This window comes from Entelurus aequoreus, linkage group LG05 (assembly GCF_033978785.1).
Source record: "Entelurus aequoreus isolate RoL-2023_Sb linkage group LG05, RoL_Eaeq_v1.1, whole genome shotgun sequence".
NCBI lineage: Eukaryota > Metazoa > Chordata > Actinopteri > Syngnathiformes > Syngnathidae > Entelurus > Entelurus aequoreus.
This window is the reverse complement of record NC_084735.1, coordinates 29,061,176-29,086,236: the sequence shown is the minus strand read 5'-3', so window position 1 is coordinate 29,086,236 and position 25,061 is coordinate 29,061,176. Positions and strand designations below refer to the sequence as shown.

The 25,061-nt window shown below is 40.2% G+C and overlaps 1 protein-coding gene across 2 annotated transcripts; it reads right to left on the bottom strand.

Annotated features, from left to right (window-relative positions):
* Positions 1–1,473: 1,473 nt before the first annotated feature.
* On the bottom strand, positions 1,474–20,867 carry LOC133650426 (pyruvate dehydrogenase E1 component subunit alpha, somatic form, mitochondrial-like). Of its 2 annotated transcripts, XM_062047648.1 has the most exons (9): positions 20,763–20,867; positions 20,562–20,688; positions 20,410–20,501; positions 13,175–13,267; positions 4,528–4,683; positions 2,198–2,269; positions 2,051–2,118; positions 1,785–1,893; positions 1,474–1,715 (listed from the first exon to the last, which is right to left on the bottom strand). In XM_062047648.1, exons 1-9 carry the CDS (start codon positions 20,850–20,852, stop codon positions 1,551–1,553), a joined length of 972 nt encoding a protein of 323 aa, XP_061903632.1. In that variant the 5' UTR covers positions 20,853–20,867; the 3' UTR covers positions 1,474–1,550. The 2 variants fall into 2 exon arrangements, with proteins under 2 accessions (XP_061903632.1, XP_061903633.1); XM_062047649.1 differs by lacking the exon at positions 13,175–13,267.
* Between the last annotated feature and the right edge of the window lie 4,194 nt (positions 20,868–25,061).

The following is a 25,061-nucleotide window of genomic DNA, read 5'->3' as shown; positions in this document are numbered from 1 at the left end:
ATATATTTTAAAAAAGTTACGTACATACGCAAAAAAAAGTTGCGCACATACGGTCAAGCGATCAAATGTTTAGAAGCCAAAGCTGCATACTCACAGTAGCACGTCTGCGTCTTTGTCATCCAAATCAAAGTAATCCTGGTAAGAGTCTGTGTTGTCCCAGTTCTCTGTGTATCGAAGTCAAAAGTCCTCCTGGTTAGAGCCTCTGTTATCCGAGTTCTTCCATCTTGACTGCATCTTTCGGGAATGTAAACAAAGAAGCGCCGGCTGTGTACTGTTGTTGCTGACTACGTTCGAAAAATACGTCCATTTCGCACCGACAACTTTCTTCTTTGCTTGCTCAGCTTCCTTCTCCATAATGCAATGAACATGATTGCAACAGATTCACGAACACAGATGTCCAGAATACTGTGGAATTATGAAATGAAAACAGAGCTTTTTCGTATTGGCTTCAATGTGGAAGGCATACCCGTGTTCGCCGGTCTACGTCACGTGCATACGTCATCCTCAGAGGCGTTTCGAACCGGAAGTTTAGCGGCAAATTTAAAATGTCACTTTATAAGTTAACCCGGCCGTATTGGCATGTGTTATAATGTTAAGATTTCATCATTGATATATAAACTATCAGACTGCGTGGTCGGTAGTAGTGGGTTTCAGTAGGCCTTTAAGTAGTGGTCGGGGGTGGGGCGGGGGGCGTGGTTAAGAGGGGAGGGAATATTTACAGCTAGAATTCACCAACTCGAGTATTTCATATATACAGGTATATATATATATATATATATTTATTTTATTATACATATAAATAAAATAAATACTTGAATTTCAGTGTTCCGGAGGCTATCCAGTACAGAGCAGCATTGTCCTGTTTAAGAGTGTCACAACATTGCTGTTTACGGCAGACGAACTGCTTTACGGTAGACGAAAACGTGACTGCTGTCGTTGTGTGTTGTTACCGCACTGGGAGGATGTTAATGAAACTGCCTAACAATAAACCCACATAAGAAACCAAGAACTCGCCCTCGATCATTCTACAGTTATAACGTGATTGGGCAGGCACGCTGTTTGTATCGTGGGAAAGCAGACGTGAAAACAGACTGTCGCCGCTGTCTCCACTCAGGTCCGCATGGAGCTGGAGGGGGCGTGGCCTCCAGCTCCGGCTGAATTCCGGGAGATTTTCGGGAGAAAATTTCTTCCAGGAGGTTTTCGGGAGAGGCGCTGGATTCCGGGAGTCTCCCGGAAAATCCAGGAGGGTTGGCAAGTATGAATTAATTAATAGTTGGACAACACTAATATATGTAAATAAATATGTTCTTTTAGTTCAGTTTTAAACTGGAAGTTAATTAATGCACTTGAATTTTTTCCCACATTTTTTTTGTTATTAATGTCATTTATGTCTTGTACTTGCTTCTGAAAAAAACTAAATATTTTGCTTGAATTTTCTTAAAGGAGTTCAACTAACACATACCCCTTGTTTTATTATTTAGTATCCACTTTATTATCATACTTTTTTTTGTCTTGTTGCACCATAGACATACAGGGAATGATTTTTACATCTACATACTAGACTTCAGCTTTGTCCAGGGGTTGATGCCACGAATCTTGAATGGTGGATTGTTGCAGTAGATGTAGCTACATAGCTCCTCCACTAGGGGTTCAGGGCTTTGGATGGCAAATTGTGCCGCTTCTTCAACATCCTTTACACTTTTCTCATTGATCTCCTGCATGAGGGGGAGAGATGAAGTTTCCTGTGCAACTCTTATGTTGCAGTATAGATGATAGCAGCTTACCCTCAATTCCTCCATGGTGGCTATATTGTTTCTAATCAAGTGACCCTCAAGCAGGTAAATGGGGTCTCTTTCTTTGCGGACCTCGTCCACCTCATCCGCTGTGCGATATCTGGAGATAAAGACAACAATTGAACAACAGCACTCTAATATTAATAAGTCATAACTGTCCATGATAACATGGCATTTAAAACAAGCATAGCTTACTATTAAATATATCCTATATCATTATGATTATATAATACATTTTTGAGTCATTTAAGTTTTACTTGTGCTCAGTATCACCAATTGCATGCCCAAAAAAGCGGTAGGTCTGAAGCTCCATAATGATTGGGCCCTGAGATACAAGGAAAGGACATGTTGAAATAAATCGACACATGGGACAAATGTTCCATTTTATTAAACAGAAAACTCACTTTCCCAGACCTGCAGTGGTCAGAAGCAAACCTGGCTGCCTCCCGAACACAAAGGACGTCCATCCCATCCACCTTCAGGCACATTAATGAGTTGAAGCAGTTTTCCCCTAGCAGCTTTTGCATATCAGTCACATATAGAACCTCTAGAGCAGAAGTGTCAAACTCATTTTAGATGGGGGGCCACATGGAGAAAAATCTACTCCCGAGTGGGCCGGACTGGTAAAATCACGGCACGATAACTTAAAAATAAAGACAACTTCCGATTGTTTTTTTCTTTAAAAATAGAACAAGCACATTCTGAAATTGTACAAATCATGTTTTTTTTTTTTTACACTTACATGTTGCGGTTAATAGTATTCTATCTTTATTTGTCGTTATTGATATTTTCTGAATAAATGATGTGATAATGTTCATCAGTCAAGTCATTGGTGTTAATTTTCAATCTATCAAGATAAAAAAATTATATCAAAATCAAATTACAGTATGTTATTTATGTAGCTTGATCATTTTCCTCGACTGATGTACTAACATCATGTGGTTTATTTTGTACATATGTAGCATCATCTACAGAGAAACAAAGAATTACTATTGAGACATCCAGTGGACACATCTAGAACAGCTGTTTCTTTCATTAAAAAATTTCGGCTCATTTTTATATTTAGCAAACTCATCCCGCCGGATAAAACCTGTTCGCAGGCCTGATCCAGCCCTCGGGCCGCACGTTTGACACCCTTGCTCTAGAGTCACCGGGGTGATGCAACTCAAAACTGGATCAAAACTTTGAAGAAAAATATGCCTTATGGGTTCAAATTGCTATTGTTTTAATATTTACATTTAACTTCTTGTTATACTTTACATTTCAATAGAACTTTTGACCTGCATCCACTGATGAAAATGATTGCACAAGCAGTGTCTAATGTCATGTTTTGTTGCACAAAATTGTTGAGATTGAATCAACAGTGCCTCTAATGCAGGGGTGGGCAATTAATTTCTACCGGGGGCCGCATGAGCAACCCGAGCACTGCTGGAGGGCCACATCGACAATATTTCAATTAAATTTTGCTCAATATTATTTTTGATATATACCGTAAGATAAATAATAATAATAATAATAATAATTAATAATAATAGTAATACTTCAACATAGTGTGTGTAACAGCATTCCATGACTAATATAAATAAATTAACATTAATAATAAATGACAGTAAAATAAGCACACGTATGACTGAGCAGTCATAGTGTAACTTTGTGTGGTGTTTGAGTTGTCCGACTTTTTGTGTGGCCATAAACGCACCAGTGGTTTAGTGGTATGCGTGTTGGTGACAGATGACAAGTTGGTTTTGGCCTGGTTTGTACGGCAGAAAATGACTAGTTTTTCGAGATAGAAGTATTTTACTCATGTTTTTGGTGTGGTTATATCTGAATATAAACAGTTTTGCTCAATAAAGTGATCGATATAATTCCTGTCCTTAAGCATCTCGATAGACGTTACAATAATTGAACGGTGTTCAATTAAACGGTGTTGACGAACACCGTTAGGACCGCTTGTTGTCACTGTCACTCAAAGTTGCATTGCAAAATTACATAGAAGAAATATGTTTTTTTTGTTTAGAATTCAGATGGGATTTGATTTGGTGCGCGACATATATTTGCTGTGCGCAGCGGACGCTTGAGCAGTGCGCTATTGCGCAGGCGCGCACCTTAGAGGGAATGTTGCTTGGCAGTCCATGTCTTGTTGAAAACACGCCATTCGTCATCAACTTTTCTCTTTTTAGCGTCTCGGGTGTAAACCGTGCATCACTTGTCGCTGCATGTGCACCTTCACTCGCAGGTTACACACGGACACACGCCCATAAATAATACTTTTAAAAAGTTGTATTGCGCGCACGACATAGATGTTTTTTCAACTTTATTTTGTAATTTGTGATTGCAGCTGTTCACATTCACTCACAATCACGCACGCGCATACGTCCACACGGAAGTAATACAAATAACGATTTTCAAAACAAAAGCAGCACCGTTGTATTGCACACTCGACATAGATACTTTTTTAATTTATAATTGGCCTCACGCGGGCCGGACAGGGACGCACAAAGGGCCGGATGTGGCCCGCGGGCCGCAGAATGCCCAGGTCTGCCCTAATGCATTTAATTTCCCCTCAATTAAAGGTACTTCTGATAAACAACCTGGTTATTATTGCTGCTACGCCCATCTCTATCGTTTCCGAATGTGAACGAATTGAAATGTTAACTAGCATCACTGTGTCCGGGCTCAGAGGTTCCACTGTGAACAACAAATGTGTAATACCAGGTGGAAATAGGAACTGTACCCTTAGGCCAGGAATGACGTCCCCCCTCTTGTAGAAGTCTGTGTTTACAGTACATCTGCCCATTGACGTACCTTTGGCGTACCCGTTATTCTCGCAGGCAAAAATGACGGGCAGCTTCCAGAGAGCTGCCATGTTCATGGTCTCAGCAACCTGCCCCTGTGGACAACAGTCGGTCAGGATCTACGCCAACACGAAAGACAATACAGTAATTTTCGTACTTGTGAGTGTTAATGTGTCAGTAAATGTTTAGAGTAATTTGACTGAAATAAAAGTGTTATGTAGGCATTCCAAACATTTGATTAAGACTAAGTATTCAGTGAAAAAAGTACTGAGTAACTTTTGATTTATTTAGTAGCTATTTTTAATGGTACCTGCACAACAATAATAATAATGGATTAGATTTTATATTGCGCTTTTCTATTATTAGATACTCAGAGCGCTCACAGAGAAGTGGGAACCCATCATTCATTCACACCTGGTGGTGGTAAGCTACATTTGTAGCCACAGCTGCCCTTGGGTAGACTGACGGAAGTGAGGCTGCCAGTTTGCGCCTACGGCCCCTCCGACCAGGGCCGGCCCGTGGCATAGGCCGTATAGGCAAATGCTAAGGGCGCCGTCCATCAGGGGGCGCCACGCCAGTGCCACAAATGTTGGAGGAAAAAATAAACAACATTTAAAAAAAGTTGGTACTATTATTTCTAAATGTTAAGGTGTTTGAGCTTAATGGAGTTCTTTATGCGTGCACATGAACAACACTTTCTTCGAGTTCGATCATCAACGTCCTCTCTCCGAGGATACTTTATTTTCTTCTTCTTCTGTTGAACACACAACTGCTGCGGTGTTAAACACTACACAGCACCAGAGCGCCCCAAGTGGAGAACATGCGCTACAACATCCAACCTCTACAATAAACACACAGAGTAAGAGCGCAGATACCGGTATATACAATCTTAACACCCCCACTCGCTATTAGCTCACTGTCTTAAATCAATTTGTAAACAATATTTTAAGAACATTTTCCATCATCCTGTTTTGTTAGAATTCCTCCTTCTAGTCTTTATCCCAAAATGCCAAACATATTCTGTGAAAAACATTTCAACTTATGTTTAGTAGCTGGTTTTGTCAGGATATCAGCAACCATTTGTTCTGTAGGGCAATATTCCAGTAATACCCTACCAGTAGCAACAATGTCTCTTATGAAGTGGTATTTCACATCAATGTGTTTGCATCTTTGTCTGTTAACAGGATTTTTAGTGAGTGCAATCGTACCTTTTAGGTATCTGAATACATGTTTCACTGTATTCCAATGTTCCATAGTAGGTTCATTAAAGTGTTGAGATAGTTTACTCACAACAAAGCTTATGTCAGGTCGAGTGCATGTGGATAAGTAAATTAAACTTCCCACTGCTTCTCTGTACTGTCTTGGTTGTTTCAACTTTTCAGCATTTTCTGCATAATCAAGTTTTGGTTCACAAGGAGTTTCTATTGGTTTACAATTTTCCATATCAAACCTTTGTAAAACCTTTTTCATATATCTCTCTTGTGACATTTTGACTAGTCCATTTGTTTGTTCAAAGTCTATTCCTAAGAAATGTTTTAGGATTCCCAAATCCTTCATTTTGAATCTCTGAGTTAACATTATTTTTACATCCTGCATTGATTTTTCACTTGAAGCAGCTAAAATAAGGTCATCTATCCAAATAATAAGTATTACCTTTTGACCATATTTTTCTCTTGTATACACACAATGATCCACCTCATTTTGCACAAAGTCATTTTCACATAAATGGGTGTGTAACACTGTATTCCAGTTTCTGCCCGACTGTTTGAGTCTATACAATGATTTGTTCAGTTTACATACCAGTTTTTCACCAGTGTTAGAGTTTTTCTCGTATCCTTGTGGTTGTTCTAAATAGATTTCACAGTCGATGGGTGCGTGCAGATACGCGGTCTTCACGTCCATCTGATGTAAGATTAGGTCCTCCTGTGCCGCCTTCTGCATGAGAATCCTCGCAGGCAAAAATGACGGGCAGCTTCCAGAGAGCTGCCATGTTCATGGACACTTAACATGTCAGCTGTCGGTGAAAACGTCTTTTCGTAATCAGTTCCTGCTTTCTGGTCGTATCCTTTAGCAACAAATCTCGCCTTATATTTATCAGATCCATCTGTGTCAGTTTTGAGTGCATAAACCCACGTCGCTTTTAAAGCTCGCTTACCTGGTGGTAAGTCAGTCAACTGGAATGTGTCATTTTCCACTAGTGAGTTCATCTCCTCATCCATGGCGTTTTTCCAGTGCATTGACTTGGATGATAACACGGCTTCCTGATAAGTTTCTGGAATGTCACAAACTGCTCGATAACAGAAATCAACACATGTTTGTAATCTGTCCAATGAATCATCAGTCTCCAAATCTTGTAGATAAACTGGCTTTTGTTTTATCCTGAATGGATTCTTTATGATTTCTGTTTCGGCGTTTGCCGCTGACTGTTCCACATCTTCCTGCTCATTTAAATCCTCAGTTTTGTTTTCAGGTTGAACTCTGTCCTCATCCTTCTGGTCACTGTCACAGACTGCATTGTCTCTGTTTCCAATGTCATGTCCTGTGTATGGCTCTAAAGTTTGTGTCTCTCTTTCTACACTTGCTTTGGTTGCGAATCTCACCAATCTGATCTTTTGGACCTTTTCCATTTCTGGATAATATACAAGGAAGGCTGGGCTGTATTTATCATAGCCTATGAAAATGCCCTGCTCACTTTTGGAGTCTAGTTTTCCTTTTCCTTGTTTGTAACCAAAACATGTAGACCCAAACTTTTGCATTTGTGACACATTTGGTACTTTTCCTGTAAGTAACTCATATGCTGTTTTCTTTGTCTATTGTAACACCTGTTTCTAACATGAGCTGCTGTTTGAATGGCATAGTTCCACAAATAGTTTGGTAGTTTGCTTTCTATCAGTAAGCATCTAGCCATGTCAAACAGTGTTCGCCATCCTCTCTCTGCTGTGCCATTTTGGTGTGGCGAATAAGGCGCTGACGTCTCATGACGGTTACTTCTTCGAGAGTATGCGCTACTTTGGCTAAAGTCCCATTTATGCTCCGTGTAATACTTCGCGGTTACTTCTTCTTCGAGGGTACACGCTACTTTATGCTCCGTGTAATATTTCACGTTTGCATGATCTTTATCCTTGGTCAAGCAGTTCTCCTCTGTTAGCTCAAGTCCACACCTGCAAACTTTCTTGGCTTCTCTGTCCGTGCGTCGACTCAACGCTACCTTGCCTTGTTTGCTTGAGGTGGCTGGAATCACTGGGGTTCCTGGGCCCATAACCTGTTAAGGTGTTTGAGCTTAATGGAGTTCTTTATGCGTGCACATGAACGACACTTTCTTCGAGTTCGATCATCAACGTCCTCTCTCCGAGGATACTTTATTTTCTTCTTCTTCTGTTGAACACACAACTGCTGCGGTGTTAAACACTACACAGCACCAGAGCGCCCCAAGTGGAGAACATGCGCTACAACATCCAACCTCTACAATAAACACACAGAGTAAGAGCGCAGATATATACAATCTTAACACTAAATACATGAAATAACCCCACGTTAATTAAAACGCAAAGTAAAGCCTGCTTAATAGAAATATTATTTGTTACAACATTACGCCCCCCTCCCCCCGGCACGGTGCGCCCCTTCCTTCCCGTATCAAAAATTGTTATGGAAAATAATAATGTAACGTTAGGTAATTACAGTACTCCCTGGTGTACAGTAATTTGTAAGTCATTCTAGTTAATGCAATATTAAAAAGCACAAATACTATTTGTGCTTTTTAATATTGTTCTCTATTTGTCAAATAGAGAACTCTGTAGGATCCCCTTTTTTTGTAATATAGTTGTTAAAGTCATACTGGTTTGATATCTTGTTTTGTGCAGTGCCTTATTTATATTGTATTTTTAATTTATTTTATGCAACTTGTTGACACGTTTTATTTTGTGTTTATGTATGTAAAAAACATTGTATTTCATATATTCATTTTTTATTTTTTGTATTCATTTATTTATCCTTTTTTTTTTTATCTTGTTAACTATTCTGATTGTTAATTTGCTTTCTTTAAGTAAAAAAAAAGGTCAAAGACAAAGCTATTCGGTTTCTTGTGAGTATATACACTTCACTGCCGATGTGGGGGGGCGCCACCTAAAATCTTGCATAGGGCGCCAGATTGGTTAGGGCCGGGTCTGCCTCCGACCACCACCTATCATTCATTCATCATTCATTCACCAGTGTGAGCGGCACCGGGGGCAAGGGTGAAGTGTACTGCCCAAGGACACAACAGCAGCAATTTGGATGTCAAGAGGCGGGGAGCGAACCTGCAACCCTCAGGTTTCTGGCACGGCCGCTCTACCCACTACGCCATACCGCCCCCAACAACCCTAGTTGGTGTGTGCGTGTGCGTGTGTTTGTTTTTCTACCCTTCTTGAGACATCAACAAGGAAAAGTACCTTCCATATGAGGACCGGTGAACAAGTTAGGACCGAAATCATGGTCCCAAGAGGGAAAACCATTGCCTCTAATAGAGAATGTCTCATTTGCACCCATGGTGATGAAATCTATCAAAATTAGGGTGTCCCAAAAAGGAGGGATTTTTTAAATTGACTGTGTGCTGGTTTTAAAAGTGTTCCCCCTCTGGCCAACATATGTAATAACAAGTGTGTAAAAAATGGAAGTGCTCCCCCTCTGGCCAACATATGTAATAACTAGGGATGCCCGATATTATCGGCTGATAAATGCTTTAAAATGTAATATCAGTTTCAAAAAGTAAAATGTATGTCTTTTTAAAACGCCGCTGTGTACACGGACGTAGGAAGAAGTACAGAGCGCCAATAAACCTTGAAGGCACTGCCTTTGCGTGCCGACCCAGTCACACAATATCCACAGCTTTTGACACACTCACAAGTGAATGCAAGCATACTTGGTCAACAGCCATACAGGTCACACTGAGGGTGTCCGTATAAACAACTTTAACACTGTTACAAATACATTTGACAAACACATTTCGGGAGAACATCCGCACCGTAACACAACATAAACACAACAGAACAAATACCCAGAACCCCTTGCAGCACTAACTCTTTCGGGACGCTACAATATACACCCCCGCCCCCCTAACCTCCTAATGCTCTCTCAGGGAGAGCATGTCCCAAATTACAAGCTGCTGTTTGGAGGCATTTTAAAAAAATAATGCACTTTGTGACTTCAATAATAAATATGGCAGTGGCATGTTGGCACTTTTTTCCATAACTTGAGTTGAAGTTGTTCTCTTATTTTGGAAAACCTTGTTACATTGTTTAATGCATACAGCGGGGCATCACAACAAAATTAGGCATAATAATGTGTTAATTCCACAACTGTATATATCGGTATCGGTTGATATCGGTGTCGGTAATTAAGAGTTGGACAATATCGGAATATCGGATATTAAAGATTAAAGATTAAAGTACCAATGATTGTCACACACACACTAGATGTGGTGAAATGTGTCCTCTGCATTTGACCCATCCCCTTGGGGAGCAGTGGGCAGCAGCGGCGCCGCGCCCGGGAATCATTTTGGTGACTTAACCCCCAACTCCAACCCGTGTTGCTGAGTGCCAAGCAGGGAGGTTATGGGTCCCATTTTTATCGGCAAAAAAGCCATTATCGGACATCTGTAGTAATAACAAGTGTGTGTAAGAAATGTAAATGCGTTCCCTTTGGCCAAAATTAATAAAACTAAATAAATAAATATGTATATAGAGACATACTGAAATAACTTGAAGTAAATAATGAAGATTAAAAGACAATTACAAACAAATAATTTAAAAACATTTGTTTTACTAAAAGCTTACCTCATTTATATTTGCATAGTTTGTATATATTATTAATGTTGTAAATACAACAAGGTAACAAGTACAAGAATGTGTGTGCGTGTGTGTGTGTGTGTGTGTGTGTGTGTGTGTGTGTGTGTGTGTGTGTGTGTGTGTGTGTGTGTGTGTGTGTGTGGGGGGGGGGTGTGTGTGTGTGTGTGTGTGTGTGTGTGTGTGAGAGAGAGAGAGACACTACTACTGTGGTCTGGTGACATCATGGTGCAGATGGCTCCTGTAATTTTGTTTCTTCACCAAGGTCCTCTGTACTTAGCCGTGCATTAATTTGTGTGTGTGTGTGTGTGTGTGTGTGTGTGTGTGTGTGTGTGTGTGTGTGTGTGTGTGTGTGTGTGTGTGTGTGTGTGTGTGTGTGTGTGTGTGTGTGTGTGTGTGTGTGTGCGTGTGTGTTTGTGATTGATGATGGGGGACGTGGGTCATCGGGGTATTTGTTTTTAAGTCTGTAAAGCACTTTGTGTTGCATTTCTTTTACATATGAAAAGCGCTTTATAAATAGTTTGATTGATTGACTACAACATGTACTACAAAATATGCACTTTTTCCAATCACTTATGACGGCATAACAAGGCTATTGTTACCATCTGTACATCTTAAAAAAACAGAACATGCATGAATGAATGAAATGAGTTTATTTTGGTCATATAATCAACCATCAACCATTTTGGGTAACCAGTTTAACAGTACAGATTAGACATATTAACAATCATACACATTTACACACAAAAAGAAAAGAAAAGAAAAAGAATGACCGAAAAAGGAATAGGCTGAAGCCAAAGCTTATATTTGCCTATCCTATACATTCACTGAACATTAGATTGCCTGGAACATCAACGTTAAAAAAAAAAAGAATCAATGGGATGAAAGTAATTGTTACTATATTTTATCATTTTCAATTATTTCACCTTTCAAGGTTTTCTTAAACCTTAACAAATAACTACATGTCTTCAGCTCATCACTGAGCTTGTTCCACCAATGTTTTGTCTCGGTGGAGGTGGAATTCCTGTAGGCTAAAAAATGTGAACATTTCTACTGACACAGTTGACAGCGCATGATATAAAAGTTATTTTTCTTATAGTTTGTAAAGTAAACATGGAAGATGTTGTGCTGCCTCGTCTGGCGTCATGTGTTATTAGAGGGCGGTCATGTGACTGCCGGGCTCCATTTGATTGGTGAAATGGAGTCATGTGACAGTGCCCGCTGAAAGAAGTCTCTCCTATGAGCCAAACTAATGCATCCTTGCAAGCAGTAATCATCCATTAATACATTTTCTTACGCTTGTCCCTCTTTGGGGCGCGGGGACAAGCAGTAATCAATAAATTATAAATAATAGAATGATGATATTAATAAATGTAGCAATCGGAATGAAACTCAATGCACCAAAGTAAAAGTAGTGTTTCTTTTTCACAAAAATATTCAAGTCAAAGGTAAAAAGTATGTTGCATTAAAACTGCTCTGACAAGTACAAAATATCCAAAAAGTTACATAAGTAAATGTAACAGAGTAATTGTTACATGTTAGTACCCAGCTCTGATTTTAGACATCAGTGTCATTTTTTGGTTTTATTGTAGTTGTCCTTTGTTTAGTTTATAATCCTGTTGTCAGCGCTCCTTTCTTTACCTCTCGTTGCTTGGAGCACTGATTTATCATACCTGCCTTTGACTGGTGATAAGGACACCCACCTGTCGCTGACTACTAGTCAGATGGCTATTTATGTCAGTCCCGCCGTTGTCTGCTGTAGGTGACTGTTTATGGTTCTTGTTAGCTTTATGTTACCATTTGCTTTACATGTTTATCCTGTATGATATTCTAAGGCATTCAAGTTTTTGCCTTAGACTTCACATGCGCTTCCAAGCGGCACGACTCCTTGTCTTTTCGTCTTGTTTATGGTATTACCGTATTTTCCGAACTGTACGCCGCTACTTTTTTTCCTACGCTTTGTACTCTGCGGCTTATAAAACAGTGCGGCTAATTTATGTATTTTTCTTCGCTAACGGCCATAATATTTTGTATTCAAAAAAGACATTTCAACACTGACAGAGACGCTGAAAATGCGTTATTGTTTGTGCTCTGGCACCATATTTTTGGACGAGTTTGCTCACTGCAGGTGCTGTGGGTTGAAAATGCACATCCTGTTTCGTGCCTTGAACCGGAAGTATATCCCGTTTTGTCTACTGCTCATCTATAGCGTTTTTGCTCAAAATAATTCTTCATTCATCACTCCAAGCAACGTTTGTAAACTTTACAATATAACTAAAACTATTCACACTTACTAAACAGTCCCGTGTGTGATGTCAGTAAGAGTGTTTTCATGTACATTTGTACGTGCTATCATAATGTAGCTAGCGTCGTTAGCATTAGCAAATATGCTTACATGTTTACAAGTGTCCGTGTTAGTATTGTTAACTTACAGTGGCATTCTTTTTGTGTTATTTAAAGTTGGTAAGTTCACCAAAACCTCACCGTGGCGTTAGAGTCTGTTTAACTGATTGGAGAGCTAGCCTCTGCAGCTAGTGGTTCCATGACGATGTATCCTGTTTTGTTTGATCACCTGTTTTACTTACGTTTTTCTTGCCTACACACGCTGCCTCCTGCTTCCGCATTTTGGAATCGCAAACACCTCACCATGTAGGTCTATACTGCTATATATACAGTTTAATTTCTGTCGTATTGTCTGTTCAGAATATGTAATAAAATGGTTGCTGAAATGGGAGTCACTAACAAGATTCCTGTATGTTTACGGTACCTGGTTGGCTGCACCATCACCGTAGACACAAACACTCAGATCATCTGTGTTCCGGTACTTCAAAGCCAGAGCTAGTCCAGCACCGAGGGACACCTGAGGACAGTCCATGAGATGTTGATCTTTGACAATTACAACACACAACACTTAGTACGCTGCAATCTATTATCTTTGCAAACGCAGAATTACTGATAATAGCTAATATCTCCCTCCAAAATAAGATATTTTTCCGCAGAAAAAACTTGATTTAATCTACATCTACTCTACTCTAATAGTTTTTACATATGTGATATTACAGCATACAGGACCCTTGTTTTTTTTGCTACGGAAGCACTAGCTGGCTTCGACATAAAACTAGCAGCGAGGTGAATATAACTTAACATACAATCGTAGCATCTGACAAAAATTTCAACATACAATCAATGTGGCTTGAAAATAAACAATTCCATTCTCCGACAGAAACAGGGATGACCCAACAGCTTGCGGTGCCGCTGATGTAACGCTAGCCTAGCCAGACTAAAGGCTAGAATGTGACTCAGATTACGGTAATCTTGCATTATCATTCATTAGTGGTGAGTACTTCTACTGTACATTTACAATTTAAAATGTGATTAATAAGTGCCAGGTATATTGAGGGCAGAAAAATAAAAGTATGCAGAAGCTACTTTGATACATTCTGTTCATTAAAAATAATAAAACTAATACAATTTAGGTCAATCAATATATGCTAGACCATAACTAAACATCCACATTTTTGTGTTATAGCTAACAAAGAAAATGAGTGTAATATCTAATCTAACCCCTTTGAGATATATGCTTATTTTTATTAACTAATATCATTATTCAACCAATTTAAACCGTTTAAAGGGCGTCAGCACAATAAAAAAACGTAGCTTATCGCAAGAAATTTGCACACGTTCATCATGTCAAGAGGCATTGAAATTGTTTGCCATTTTGATTTTCAGGGTCCATTTGTGCGAGGGTTTGGGCCGTTTCGATTTTTTATTCGTTTTTTGTGTAATGTTCTAATTATATTGTCTAATACTGTCTCTTGAAAAACGGAATCAGGCCTTATTTAGACACAAAAGGTACGTGTTCCGTTTTGACCTGTCAAGAGACGCACTTTGTCACATTTTTTACTATATTGAGAATAAAATCAGTCTGTAAAATATCAATAGATCCCGTGTAGAGACGACAGCTTCACAACAGTTTGCCACAGGTTAAGATAATCAACGTCATGGTGTCTGATTGTTCGTTGTATGTTCTTTACCTTGTTATTCTGCCTCATTGTGGCAACAGCTAACTAGAGAATTCCAAATGTGACTTTTTAACTGCAGTAACATTTTTTCTTTAAAAAAAAAAGTGTGGTAATTTAGTTAATTACCTGAAGTTTTACCCCACACCACAACGGGGCATGCTTAGCTTATTTTGTCTTAGCACAGTATATGTATGGCTCGAGCAAGAGGTGTCCGCCTTGTGTGTATATACCGTGCTGACTGAGAGCTAGTTAATAAAATGACATCCTGCTTGCACAATCGGTTCCCTGATTATACTGTATATAACCCACTATGTTATCACATATTGGCGACGAGGATGCTGGAGGGAATGATTAACACCTACATTGAAGACGGACGGCAACGGGAGAATGACAGATTTAGAGGCTGTGAAGTGATCAGATGGTGAGGAAAAGAGAAACAAACTGAAAATGGCTGCAATGATGGGCAGGCACATTGTCGGCTTTTGACGCAAAAGACCAGACATGGGAGGAATATTGCGAGATACTGGACTAGTTCTTTGAGGCGAACGAGATTGATGAGGGAAATAAGCAGGAAGCAATCCTCATCAGCGTGTTGGGGCCAGCCACCTACAAACTCATGAGAAACTTGGTGAGTCCGGATAAACCAGCAACAAAAACGTATGCGCAACTAGCGACCTTACTGAAAAATCACTTCAACCCAAAACTGAGTGAGATCGTGCAGAGGTTCAAGTTTGATTCATGCAACCGCCAGCCTAGTGAGTCTGTTTGAGTGCGTATGTTGCCGAATTAAGAAGATTGGCTCAAGATTGTAATTTTGGTGTTACACTGGAACAAATGTTAAGGGACCGACTTGTATGCGGCATTAATAAAGACAGGATTCAAAGACGTCTTCTTGGTGAAGCTGATTTGACATTTGAAAAAGCATTTAAAATTGCTGTGGCAGCATAGACGGTTAATAAAAAGTTCAGGACTTGCAAGTTAGACCTGCACTAGCATGTAATAAGTGAAAACGGGGCGAAGACCAAGACATGAAGATAATGGTAAACGAAACTCATCAAGTGACGGCGAATGCTACAGGTGTAAAGGAAAGACGCACAAAGCAGCAGAATGTAAGTTCAAAGAGTTCAAGAGTGTTACGTTTGTGGAAAAGTGGGCCACATTGCTAAGGCGTGCCGAAATAGGAAAGAGGGCAAGAGCGCCAGGGAAACGAAAACACTGAGAGCAGAGCAAAGACCACACCAATCACACAATGTTGAAGCTAGGGCAGACGCGGGAAACTCTGATAAGGAGGAGGCATTCACGCTTGCCTGTATGAAAACAGATTCATCCATTCTCCGTGTAAAACCATTGGAGGTGGAGATTGAAGTACAGAGAAAGAGACTGAACTTTGAGATTGATACAGGATGCAGTGCGAGCATAATGAACAAACAAATATTTCAGGAAACTTGGGGAAATCAGTGCCTACTAATTAAACAAACCAAACTCACTCTCAAGTCCTATACAGGGGAGAAAATCAAAGTGGCTGGAGTGGCAGAAGTGAAAGTAAGATACGCACAACAGTTTAAGACACTGCCCCTGGTGGTGGTAGCTGGGACAGGTCCTACCTTGCTGGGGCGAGGGTGGTTGGAGGCATTAAAATGGAATTGGAATGAAATAAAACCCGCAAGGGAATCAGTGCTGAGGCTACAGGATGTGCTCTCAAAGAATGATGATGTTTTCAGACAAGAACTAGGCAAATTAAAAGGTATGGAAGACACCATCTTTGTTTCAGCTGATGGCCTGCCCAAATTCTACCAGCCCCGCTCTGTTCCTTATGCAATGAAAGCTAAGGTAGAGAAGGAGTTTATTGAAGGAGGGAATCATTGAGCCTGTCAAGTTTGCTGAGTGGGCAGCACCCATAGTGCCCGTATTGAAGCCAGATGGATCAGTCAGAATATGTGAAGACTACAAACTCACTGTAATGTTGCATTCTCACTCGAACAGTACCCTATCCCACGGGTTGAAAACCAGTTCAGCAGCCTTGCAGGTGGAAAACAGTTCTCAAAGCTTGATTTAAGCCATGCCTATCAACAGATAGTGGTAGACGAGCAGTCAAGAAAGTACCTAACAGTAAATACGCACCGAGGCCTGTTTACCTATAATAGGCTTGCTTTTGGAGTCTCTTCGGCTCCAGCAATTTTCCAAAGAACAATGGAAAGTTTGTTACAAGGCTTGTCAGGAGTAGCAGTGTACCTTGACGATATTTTGCTGACAGGGAGAGACAAAGCGGACCATTTGAAGACACTGGACGAGGTGCTCCGGAGGTTGAAAGAAGCTGAACTGAGGCTGCGCAGAGACAAATGTGCATTCATGCAAGATGAAGTGCAATACCTAGGACACAAGGTAAACGCTGAAGGCTTACAGCCACTGCAAAGTAAGGTGAGAGCTATAGAAGAGTGTCCGGCCCCGACTACATAACTAGGCCTATTGAATTATTACAATAAATTCTTGCCAAATATTGCCACTCACTTTACCCCACTACACCATTTTCTGAGGAAAGAAGATCCATGGTCATGGAAGAGAGAACAGGAGGCTGCGTTTAAGAAGTCAAAACAGCTGTTGAAATCAGTTAAGGTTCTTTGCCATTACTCAGCTGACAAAGAGTTGGTGTTGGCGGTTGATGCATCACCATATGGCGTCGGGGCCGTGCTTTCTCACGTGACTTACACTACCGTTCAAAAGTTTGGGGTCACCCAAACAATTTTGTGGAATAGCCTTCATTTCTAAGAACAAGAATAGACTGTCGAGTTTCAGATGAAAGTTCTCTTTTTCTGGCCATTTTGAGCGTTTAATTGACCCCACAAATGTGATGCTCCAGAAACTCAATCTGCTCAAAGGAAGGTCAGTTTTGTAGCTTCTGTAACGAGCTAAACTGTTTTCAGATGTGTGAACATGATTGCACAAGGGTTTTCTAATCATCAATTAGCCTTCTGAGCCAATGAGCAAACACATTGTACCATTAGAACACTGGAGTGATAGTTGCTGGAAATGGGCCTCTATACACCTATGTAGATATTGCACCAAAAACCAGACATTTGCAGCTAGAATAGTCATTTACCACATTAGCAATGTATAGAGTGTATTACTTTAAAGTTAAGACTAGTTTAAAGTTATCTTCATCGAAAAGTACAGTGCTTTTCCTTCAAAAATAAGGACATTTCAATGTGACCCCAAACTTTTGAACGGTGGTGTAGGACGGAAGTGAGAAGTCAGTAGGACTAATGTCATGCACACTGTCTCCAGCTGGCAATTATTTTTGGAATGAAGCGATTTCACAAGTATTTGTATGGTCGTACATTCACAATAAGCACAGACCACAAGCCAATGATATCCTTGTTCCATGAGAAGAAGCCTGTGTCACAGATGGGGTCACCGAGGGTACAAAGGTGGGCAACGCTGCTTCGGGCGTGTGAATACAGGATTGTATACAAGCCGGGTAAGGGACATGCCAACGCAAATGCTCTCAGCCGCCTGCCACTGCCACAGACAGGGGAGGAAGACGACTCGGATCAAGTGCTCAGGTCGGAGGTGATGGAGGATCCACCAATCACAACAAAACAGGTGAAGCAGTGGACAGCTAGGCCAAGTCTTGATGTGGTGCTTGACAGAGTGGCCAGAAAAAGTGGATGCACCATACAAAAGCTTAAACTGAGTGTGAAAGATGGATGCGTGGTCTGGGGTGCAAGAGTAATCATTCTCAAAAGAGGATAGAACTTTATTTTGAAACAGTTACACCAAATGCACCCAGGCATATGCAGGATGAAGGGCCTACCACGCTCCTATGCATAGTGGCTGGGAACGGACTCCGACATTGAGCAGGAAGTCCAGACATGTCAGGCTTGCCAGGAAAACAGGAAGTCTCCCCCTGGAGCACCCCTCCACCCATGGGAGTGGTCGGAGACACCGTGGAGCAGACTCCACCTTGATTATGCGTATCCATTCTTAGGAAAAATGTTTTTGATCATTGTGGACGCACACTCGAAATGGATGGATGTATATCCCACAGGAACAGCCACAAGCCCAGCAACCATAGAGAAACTAGGGCGGTATTTCAGCACACATGGTTTGCCTCAAGTGATTGTGTCGGATAATGGAACCTGTGTTACGGCATACAACACATCACCTCTGCACCCTTTCACCCCACTATGAATGGCCACGCGGAAAGGGCAGTACGGTCCTTCAAACAAGGAATGCACAAAATAAAAGGAGATACATTGGAAATGAAAGTTGCTAGATTTCTCTTCAATTACAGAATAACGCCACAAACGACCACGGGCTCTACAACTGCTGAGATGTTCATGTCTCGAAGACTGAGGTCCACCTTGGATCTGCTGCTGCCAGACGTGAAATCAAAGATCCGTAGCAAGCAGTTTAAAAAAAAAAGAACGGCAAGATTACACCGTAAGTGAGTTGTACATAAGAAATGGTCCAAAGTGGATACCAGCTGTCATAGAAGAGGTGTCTGCCTTGTGGTGTGGGGTAGAACTGCAGTTAATTACCTACATTACCACAAAAAGTGTGAGACAATCAACGCAAACAAGCCACAGGTGATGAGGGAAGCGCTCAGAAAGGAGTAAAGCTAGGGCAAAGGAAATACAAACAAAACAGGAAGTGGAACCAAAATAAGAGCGTAAAACAAGAGGTGAAACCAAAAAAACACAGGAAAAACACCCAAAAACTTAAGCTAAGAATGTCCTGGCCTAACAGGTTGTAACATGTTGATCCGAAATCAGAAAACAACATAGAGTGAGCAGGAGATTGTTTTTTGGGGGCGGCGACCCTTATGTTAATGTAGATGTTTTTATGGGCTTCTTAATCACTTACGGTTTTCCGCCTTCCGTGGGTGGCCTTGTGAACATCATCCCTTACATTACTAGCAGCCAATAGGAGGTATCCGAGAATTTCTACCATGTGCTGTAAAAAAAGTCTGTTTCTCAATATGGGTCACAGCTGTACTCAGTTGTAATACACGTTTCCACCACTTGTGGCAGTAATGACAATCTCACACAAACAGACGGAGTCTGGAGCTAAAGTCATAGACAAGTTTCTTGAACGCAAAAATTATGATTAAAGTGGTGAAGCTGTGTTTTCATTTGTATGTACATTTTTTGACAATTTGTATTAAAAAACATATCAATAAATTATTTTAGTTTATTTTAGCACATCATAATTGTATGTAAATGTATTTTTCATCAGTTTTTGAGTCCCTTCTTATGCAGTATATTTGGTTGGTACTACTGTTGTCCCGATACCAATATTTTGGTACCGGTACCAAAATTATTTCGATACTTTTCTGGGTTTTTCAGTACTTTTCTAAATAAAGGGGACCACAAAAAATTGCATTATTGGCTTTATTTTAACAAAAAATATTTTATTTTCTTTCTTATTGCAAGTTTGTCCTTAAATAAAATAGTAAACATACAAGACACCTTGTCTTTTATTAGTAAGTAGGCAAACAAAGGCTCCTAATTTAGCTGCTGACATATGCAGTAACATATTGTGTCATTTATCATTCTATTATTTTGTCAAAATTAGGGGGGGGGGGGGGGGGAGTGGCGGACCGGTACTTTTCAGAGGTGGTATAGTACCGAATATGATTCATTAGTATTGCGGTACTATACTAATACCAGTATACCGTACAACCCTAGTTGGTACCTATTTTTCTAATCAGCCTGACCTGAGCTATAGGTTTATGTGTTAAATAAATAATACTCTTTGTGATTAATACATGGCTTTATACCATTTGACAAGTTTTTAAGCTGTAAGAATGTTAGATATAACTATTGAATACGATTGAAATCGAGAGTGAGATTACTAACTCAGTGTTAATATTTGAGTGGGCCCTGGGCCGCTCTGTCGTGGAAAAGTTGGACCCCCGAGGTCAAAAAGGTTAAGAACCCCTGCAGTCCTCAGTTTCTGGGAAAAAAGCAGTATTAATTACCTGAGATCCAACAATGGCGTAACCACCATGGAAGTTTTTCGTGAACATGTGCATGGGTCCTCCTCTGCCTTTCGAAATTCCCGTTCTGCGTCCTAAACCAAGTGCAAGACTGAATCTGATAATACCGGCACACTAATGTGTTGAACACTTACCTGCCATCTCAGCAATTATTTCCTTGAGAGAGCCGCCCCTGGTGAATGTGAAGCCATGGGAACGATACGCAGTGATGAGGCGATCAGTCCTGGTAATTGCTGCCTCAATCCCCACTGCACATGCTTCCTGTTTGAAAGAAGCAAAGGTATCTTAGTGTGTTGTCCTTCAGGGAGAAGTTTGATCATTTTCATTTAGCACACCTGGCCAGCGTACAAGTGGCATGGCCCGCGGATGATCTTCTGTTTATGGAGTTCTCTTGCCTTCAGCTCCAAGCTCCTTATTGTCTGCATGGAGCGGTAGTACTGCAAAGCATCTTCACGAGCCACAAGCACACAAGTGGCAGGCGCCTCGTCGAGTAGATGGACATCACATTTCTACAGGAAATTATAGTCTTATTGTTGAAAAGGACTCCTTTTCTGCATTTTTTTTTCACAGATTGAACCATTTCTTTGGTGTCTTGATTCCACATTGGATCAGAAGCAGTTAAAACCCTCCCTAAACAATCCTGTTCTGAGCAGTTGGTTTTGGCTCATAAAAATAAACCAGTATGATAATCCATGTATCCTACAACCCTCTATTTAGCTCCTGGCATTGATTTAATAGTGGTTACCGTAATATTGTGTAATTTATTTCACCCTTAAGGGTTGGGCACGCCTGCCACAGACAAATGTGTGTACAGTATGTAGGCACTTGAGAAGTCCAATTTCCATAATTTATCTGTCCCCTTGAGAGCTTGTCAGTGTTTTACCTTAATGTCAATGGCTTCCTTGGTTGTGAAGTTTGCAGATCTTAGTACTGCTGCACCCTGGAGAAGGAAACACTTACAGTCGTGGTCAAAAGTTTACATACACTTGTAAAAAACATCATGTCATGGCTGTCTTGAGTTTCCAATCATTTCTACAACTCTTATTTTTTTGTGATAGAGTGATTGGAGCACATACTTGTTGGTCACAAAAAACATTCATGAAGTTTGGTTCTTTTATGATTTTTTTATGGGTCTACTGAAAATGTGACCGAATCTGCTGGGTCAACCAACAAATTTAGCTGAACTGCACCAATTTTGTCAAGAGGAGTGTTCAAAAAATCAACCAGAAGCGTGTGGATGGCTACCAAAAGCGCCTTATTGCAGTGAAACTTGCCAAGGGACATGTAACCAAATATTAACATTGCTGTATGTATACTTTTGACCCAGCAGATTTGGTCACATTTTCAGTAGACCCATAATAAATTCATAAAAGAACCAAACTTCATGAAGGTTTTTTGTGACCAACAAGTATGTGCTTCAATCACTCTATCACAAAAAAATAAGAGTTAGAAATTATTGGAAACTCAAGACAGCCATGACATTATGTCCTTCACAAGTGTATGTAAACTTTTGACCACGACTGTATCTATGTTATGATTATTTTACACATAATAAACTAAACCATCCTAACAATTGTGAAATACTGTATTTGTGAAAGCATATACTGTATATTTATTAGAGGTGGGAAATCTTTGGGCACCTCATGATTTCATTCCAATTCTTGACGATTTGATTTGGAATACATTTTCGATAACACGATTCTCTAACCTTCAAAACAGGTTTCAGGTTACAAAAGCTCGTCTTGGCTGCTGATGTATGACTTATATGCATAGTGTTGGCCTAAAAAACGTTTTAAAAAAAAATGTAATTCACAAAAGTCACAATTTTAATCTATCTAAAAGATAACTCCAACCCAATCCCAGCTTTACAACACTTGGAAATTTACAAAGCAATTGAGAAGACATACAAATACAATACTCACTAAGTCTGATACAAAAAAAAGGAAAACAAAAATATATATAAAAGGAACTGTTGCAATAATTATAGTTTTGATAATAGTTGTTTGTTTTTCATAAAAAATGTATTCTTAAAAAAAAAAAAGCAAATTATTTTCGAAATCAATTGATTTAGAATTTAAAAAAAAAACACAATTTCGATGTGAATTGATTGCTTTGAGCACCCCTTATATTTTTTATATTGATTTATATGAATACTTTTACACAGCATTTAGAGATTGCTATGATAGGTTGTGATGTATTAAGCACCAGTGTCATTGTCCTTATTTCTTCAAACGGTTGCTGAGTAAATACAGGATGGCAAAGTAGATAAGCAGCAACAATATAATATGCAGTGGCGCAATAACCAGAATTAATTTATAATAATATCAAATTAATAATTTCAATGAATATCAATTAGAAATTATATGGGCTGCTAATCCTGAGTTATACAATTACTGTATTGCAAACATACTTCCTATTTGCCTCATCAAACAATAGGACAACAGAGCTGAATACATTTTGGAAATGACAGATAAGACAACTTACATGACGATGGATATATGTCCTCAGTATTTTAGACGATGCGTGTGAAAAAAACATGTTGTCACACAGCCTGTCTGTAGTCATCTAACTTGTCCTTCTAGTCCCTATCCTTTATGGTAATCAGAGTTATGTTTTTAAATGTATCCACACCAGTGGCAGATGCTGGTCTCTCAAGGAGGGGAAGCTCAATTTCGGCCTACATCATAAAATGTGTGTTATTTATACGTAAATTCTACCCTCCGTTCCTTTTTAAGAAAGTGATCTGTGACCCTGTCGTACCAAGAAGACGTCTTTTCCAGGGATTTGACAAGTGTCCTCTCAATGGCCAGCAGAGCTAGGCGACTTAAACGGCCTTGACCCATGGTGTTGTGGGTGTAAGACTTGAGCCACTTTAAACAGGTGAAGCTCCTCTCTACACCTGCAGATGTAGCTCCAATCTTTGCCACTAATGACAATAGTTTGTACACCTGTGTGCATTATAAATGTATATTTGTTGTTCAATAAAAAAAACACAAAAAAAACATTCAAATTATCTGCCATTATGTGCAGCTTGCTACGGCATGAGGCTAGTGCGAAGTGTGTCCACCTGTGAGTGCTTTGAGACGGTGGAGGGGCTCAGCAGCACCCGCTGCTCTGTAGGGACAGAAACTGCAGAGTGAAAGAAGTCAGTCTCCAAACACAAAAAAACACCAGAAATAGAAGCTCTATTTGTCGCTAGGTGTTTTTAACAAAGAAAATGTTGCTAAGAGGATCAGGAAAGTCTCTGGTTCAACTCAGAACAGAATGAATGTTGAAAAATGCTCCCACGGACGTTTACAACACAAAATCGCTGATTCGCTCTTTTCGCTGTCAATCAAAAAGGTAATCAGCCTTGGACAGATCATCCAATCATCATGCAGAAATTGAGCGTCCGGGCCAGCCGAGGCGAGCCCACTGTCCCATAGACCCCCAGAGACGCTGAGTGTCCGATGGGCAGAACAAAGCCCAGCATTTATCCAGTGATTCGAACTCTGTGGGCGGCCAGCGTCTACACCAGCGTTTTTCAACCTTTTTTGAGCCAAGGCACATTTTTTTCATAGAAAAAATACGGAGGCACACCACTAGCAGAAAACGGTAAAAAATGAAACTCCACCAGGTTGCCATGCTTTATTTTGAGTTTGTTGTTGTTTTCCTGTGTGTAGTGCTTTACTTCCTGTCTTGTGTTGTTATTTTGGTGGCCCTTCCTGTTTAGTTGGTGTTTTCCCGTAGCAGTTTCATGTCTTCCTTTGAGCGCTATTCCTCGCACCTGCTTTGTTTTCACAATCAAGACTACTTAAGTTGTGCGGACGCTATCCTTCTTTGTGGGGACATTGATTGTCGTGTCATGTACGGATGTACTTTGTGGACGCTGTCTGCTCCACACACTGTAAGTCTTTGCTGTTGTCCAGCATTGTTTACTTTGTAGCCAGTTCAGTTTTAGTTTAGTTGTGCATAGCTATCCCTATACTTCAATGCCTTTTCTTAGGGGCACTCGTCTTTTGTTTTTGATTTAAGTGTTAGATATCTTTTTACCTGCCTCCCGCATATTGTGATCACGACAAACCATGTTCCTGACATCTACAAAGCAATTAGCTACCTGCTGCCACCTACTGATATGGAAAAGTATTACACGGTTACTCTGAGAGCTCTAGACAGCACCAACACTCAACAATGGCACATTAAAATTACTGGTTTGCAAAAAACCCAAATAGGTGAAATTACACAATCTCCCATGGCACACCAGACCGTATCTCACGGCACACTAGTGGTTGAAAAACACTGGTCTAAAGTTTAAAGCACTGTGAAGCTGCGGGAAAGGAGGGAGGAAAGCCGCGTCGTTACCAGTGATAAGAAGCTGATTCTGAACAAAAGAGTGCGTTGTAGCGCATATTTAGTCAATAACATGTACACACAACACTATATATTTAATCGATTTTTTTACATTTTAGGGGAAGCTAAGCTTCCCTTGCAGTCTTAGAGCAATCGCCTCTGATCCACACACAGTAAAGGAAAAGGAAAGCAATTAGAACTTATCAACCACCTTTTAATTTAATTACCCTGATTAACGTTTCTACTTCAGCATCTACTATTGACTATAAATGAGATTTAATTAGTCGACCAAAGAATGCAGGAAC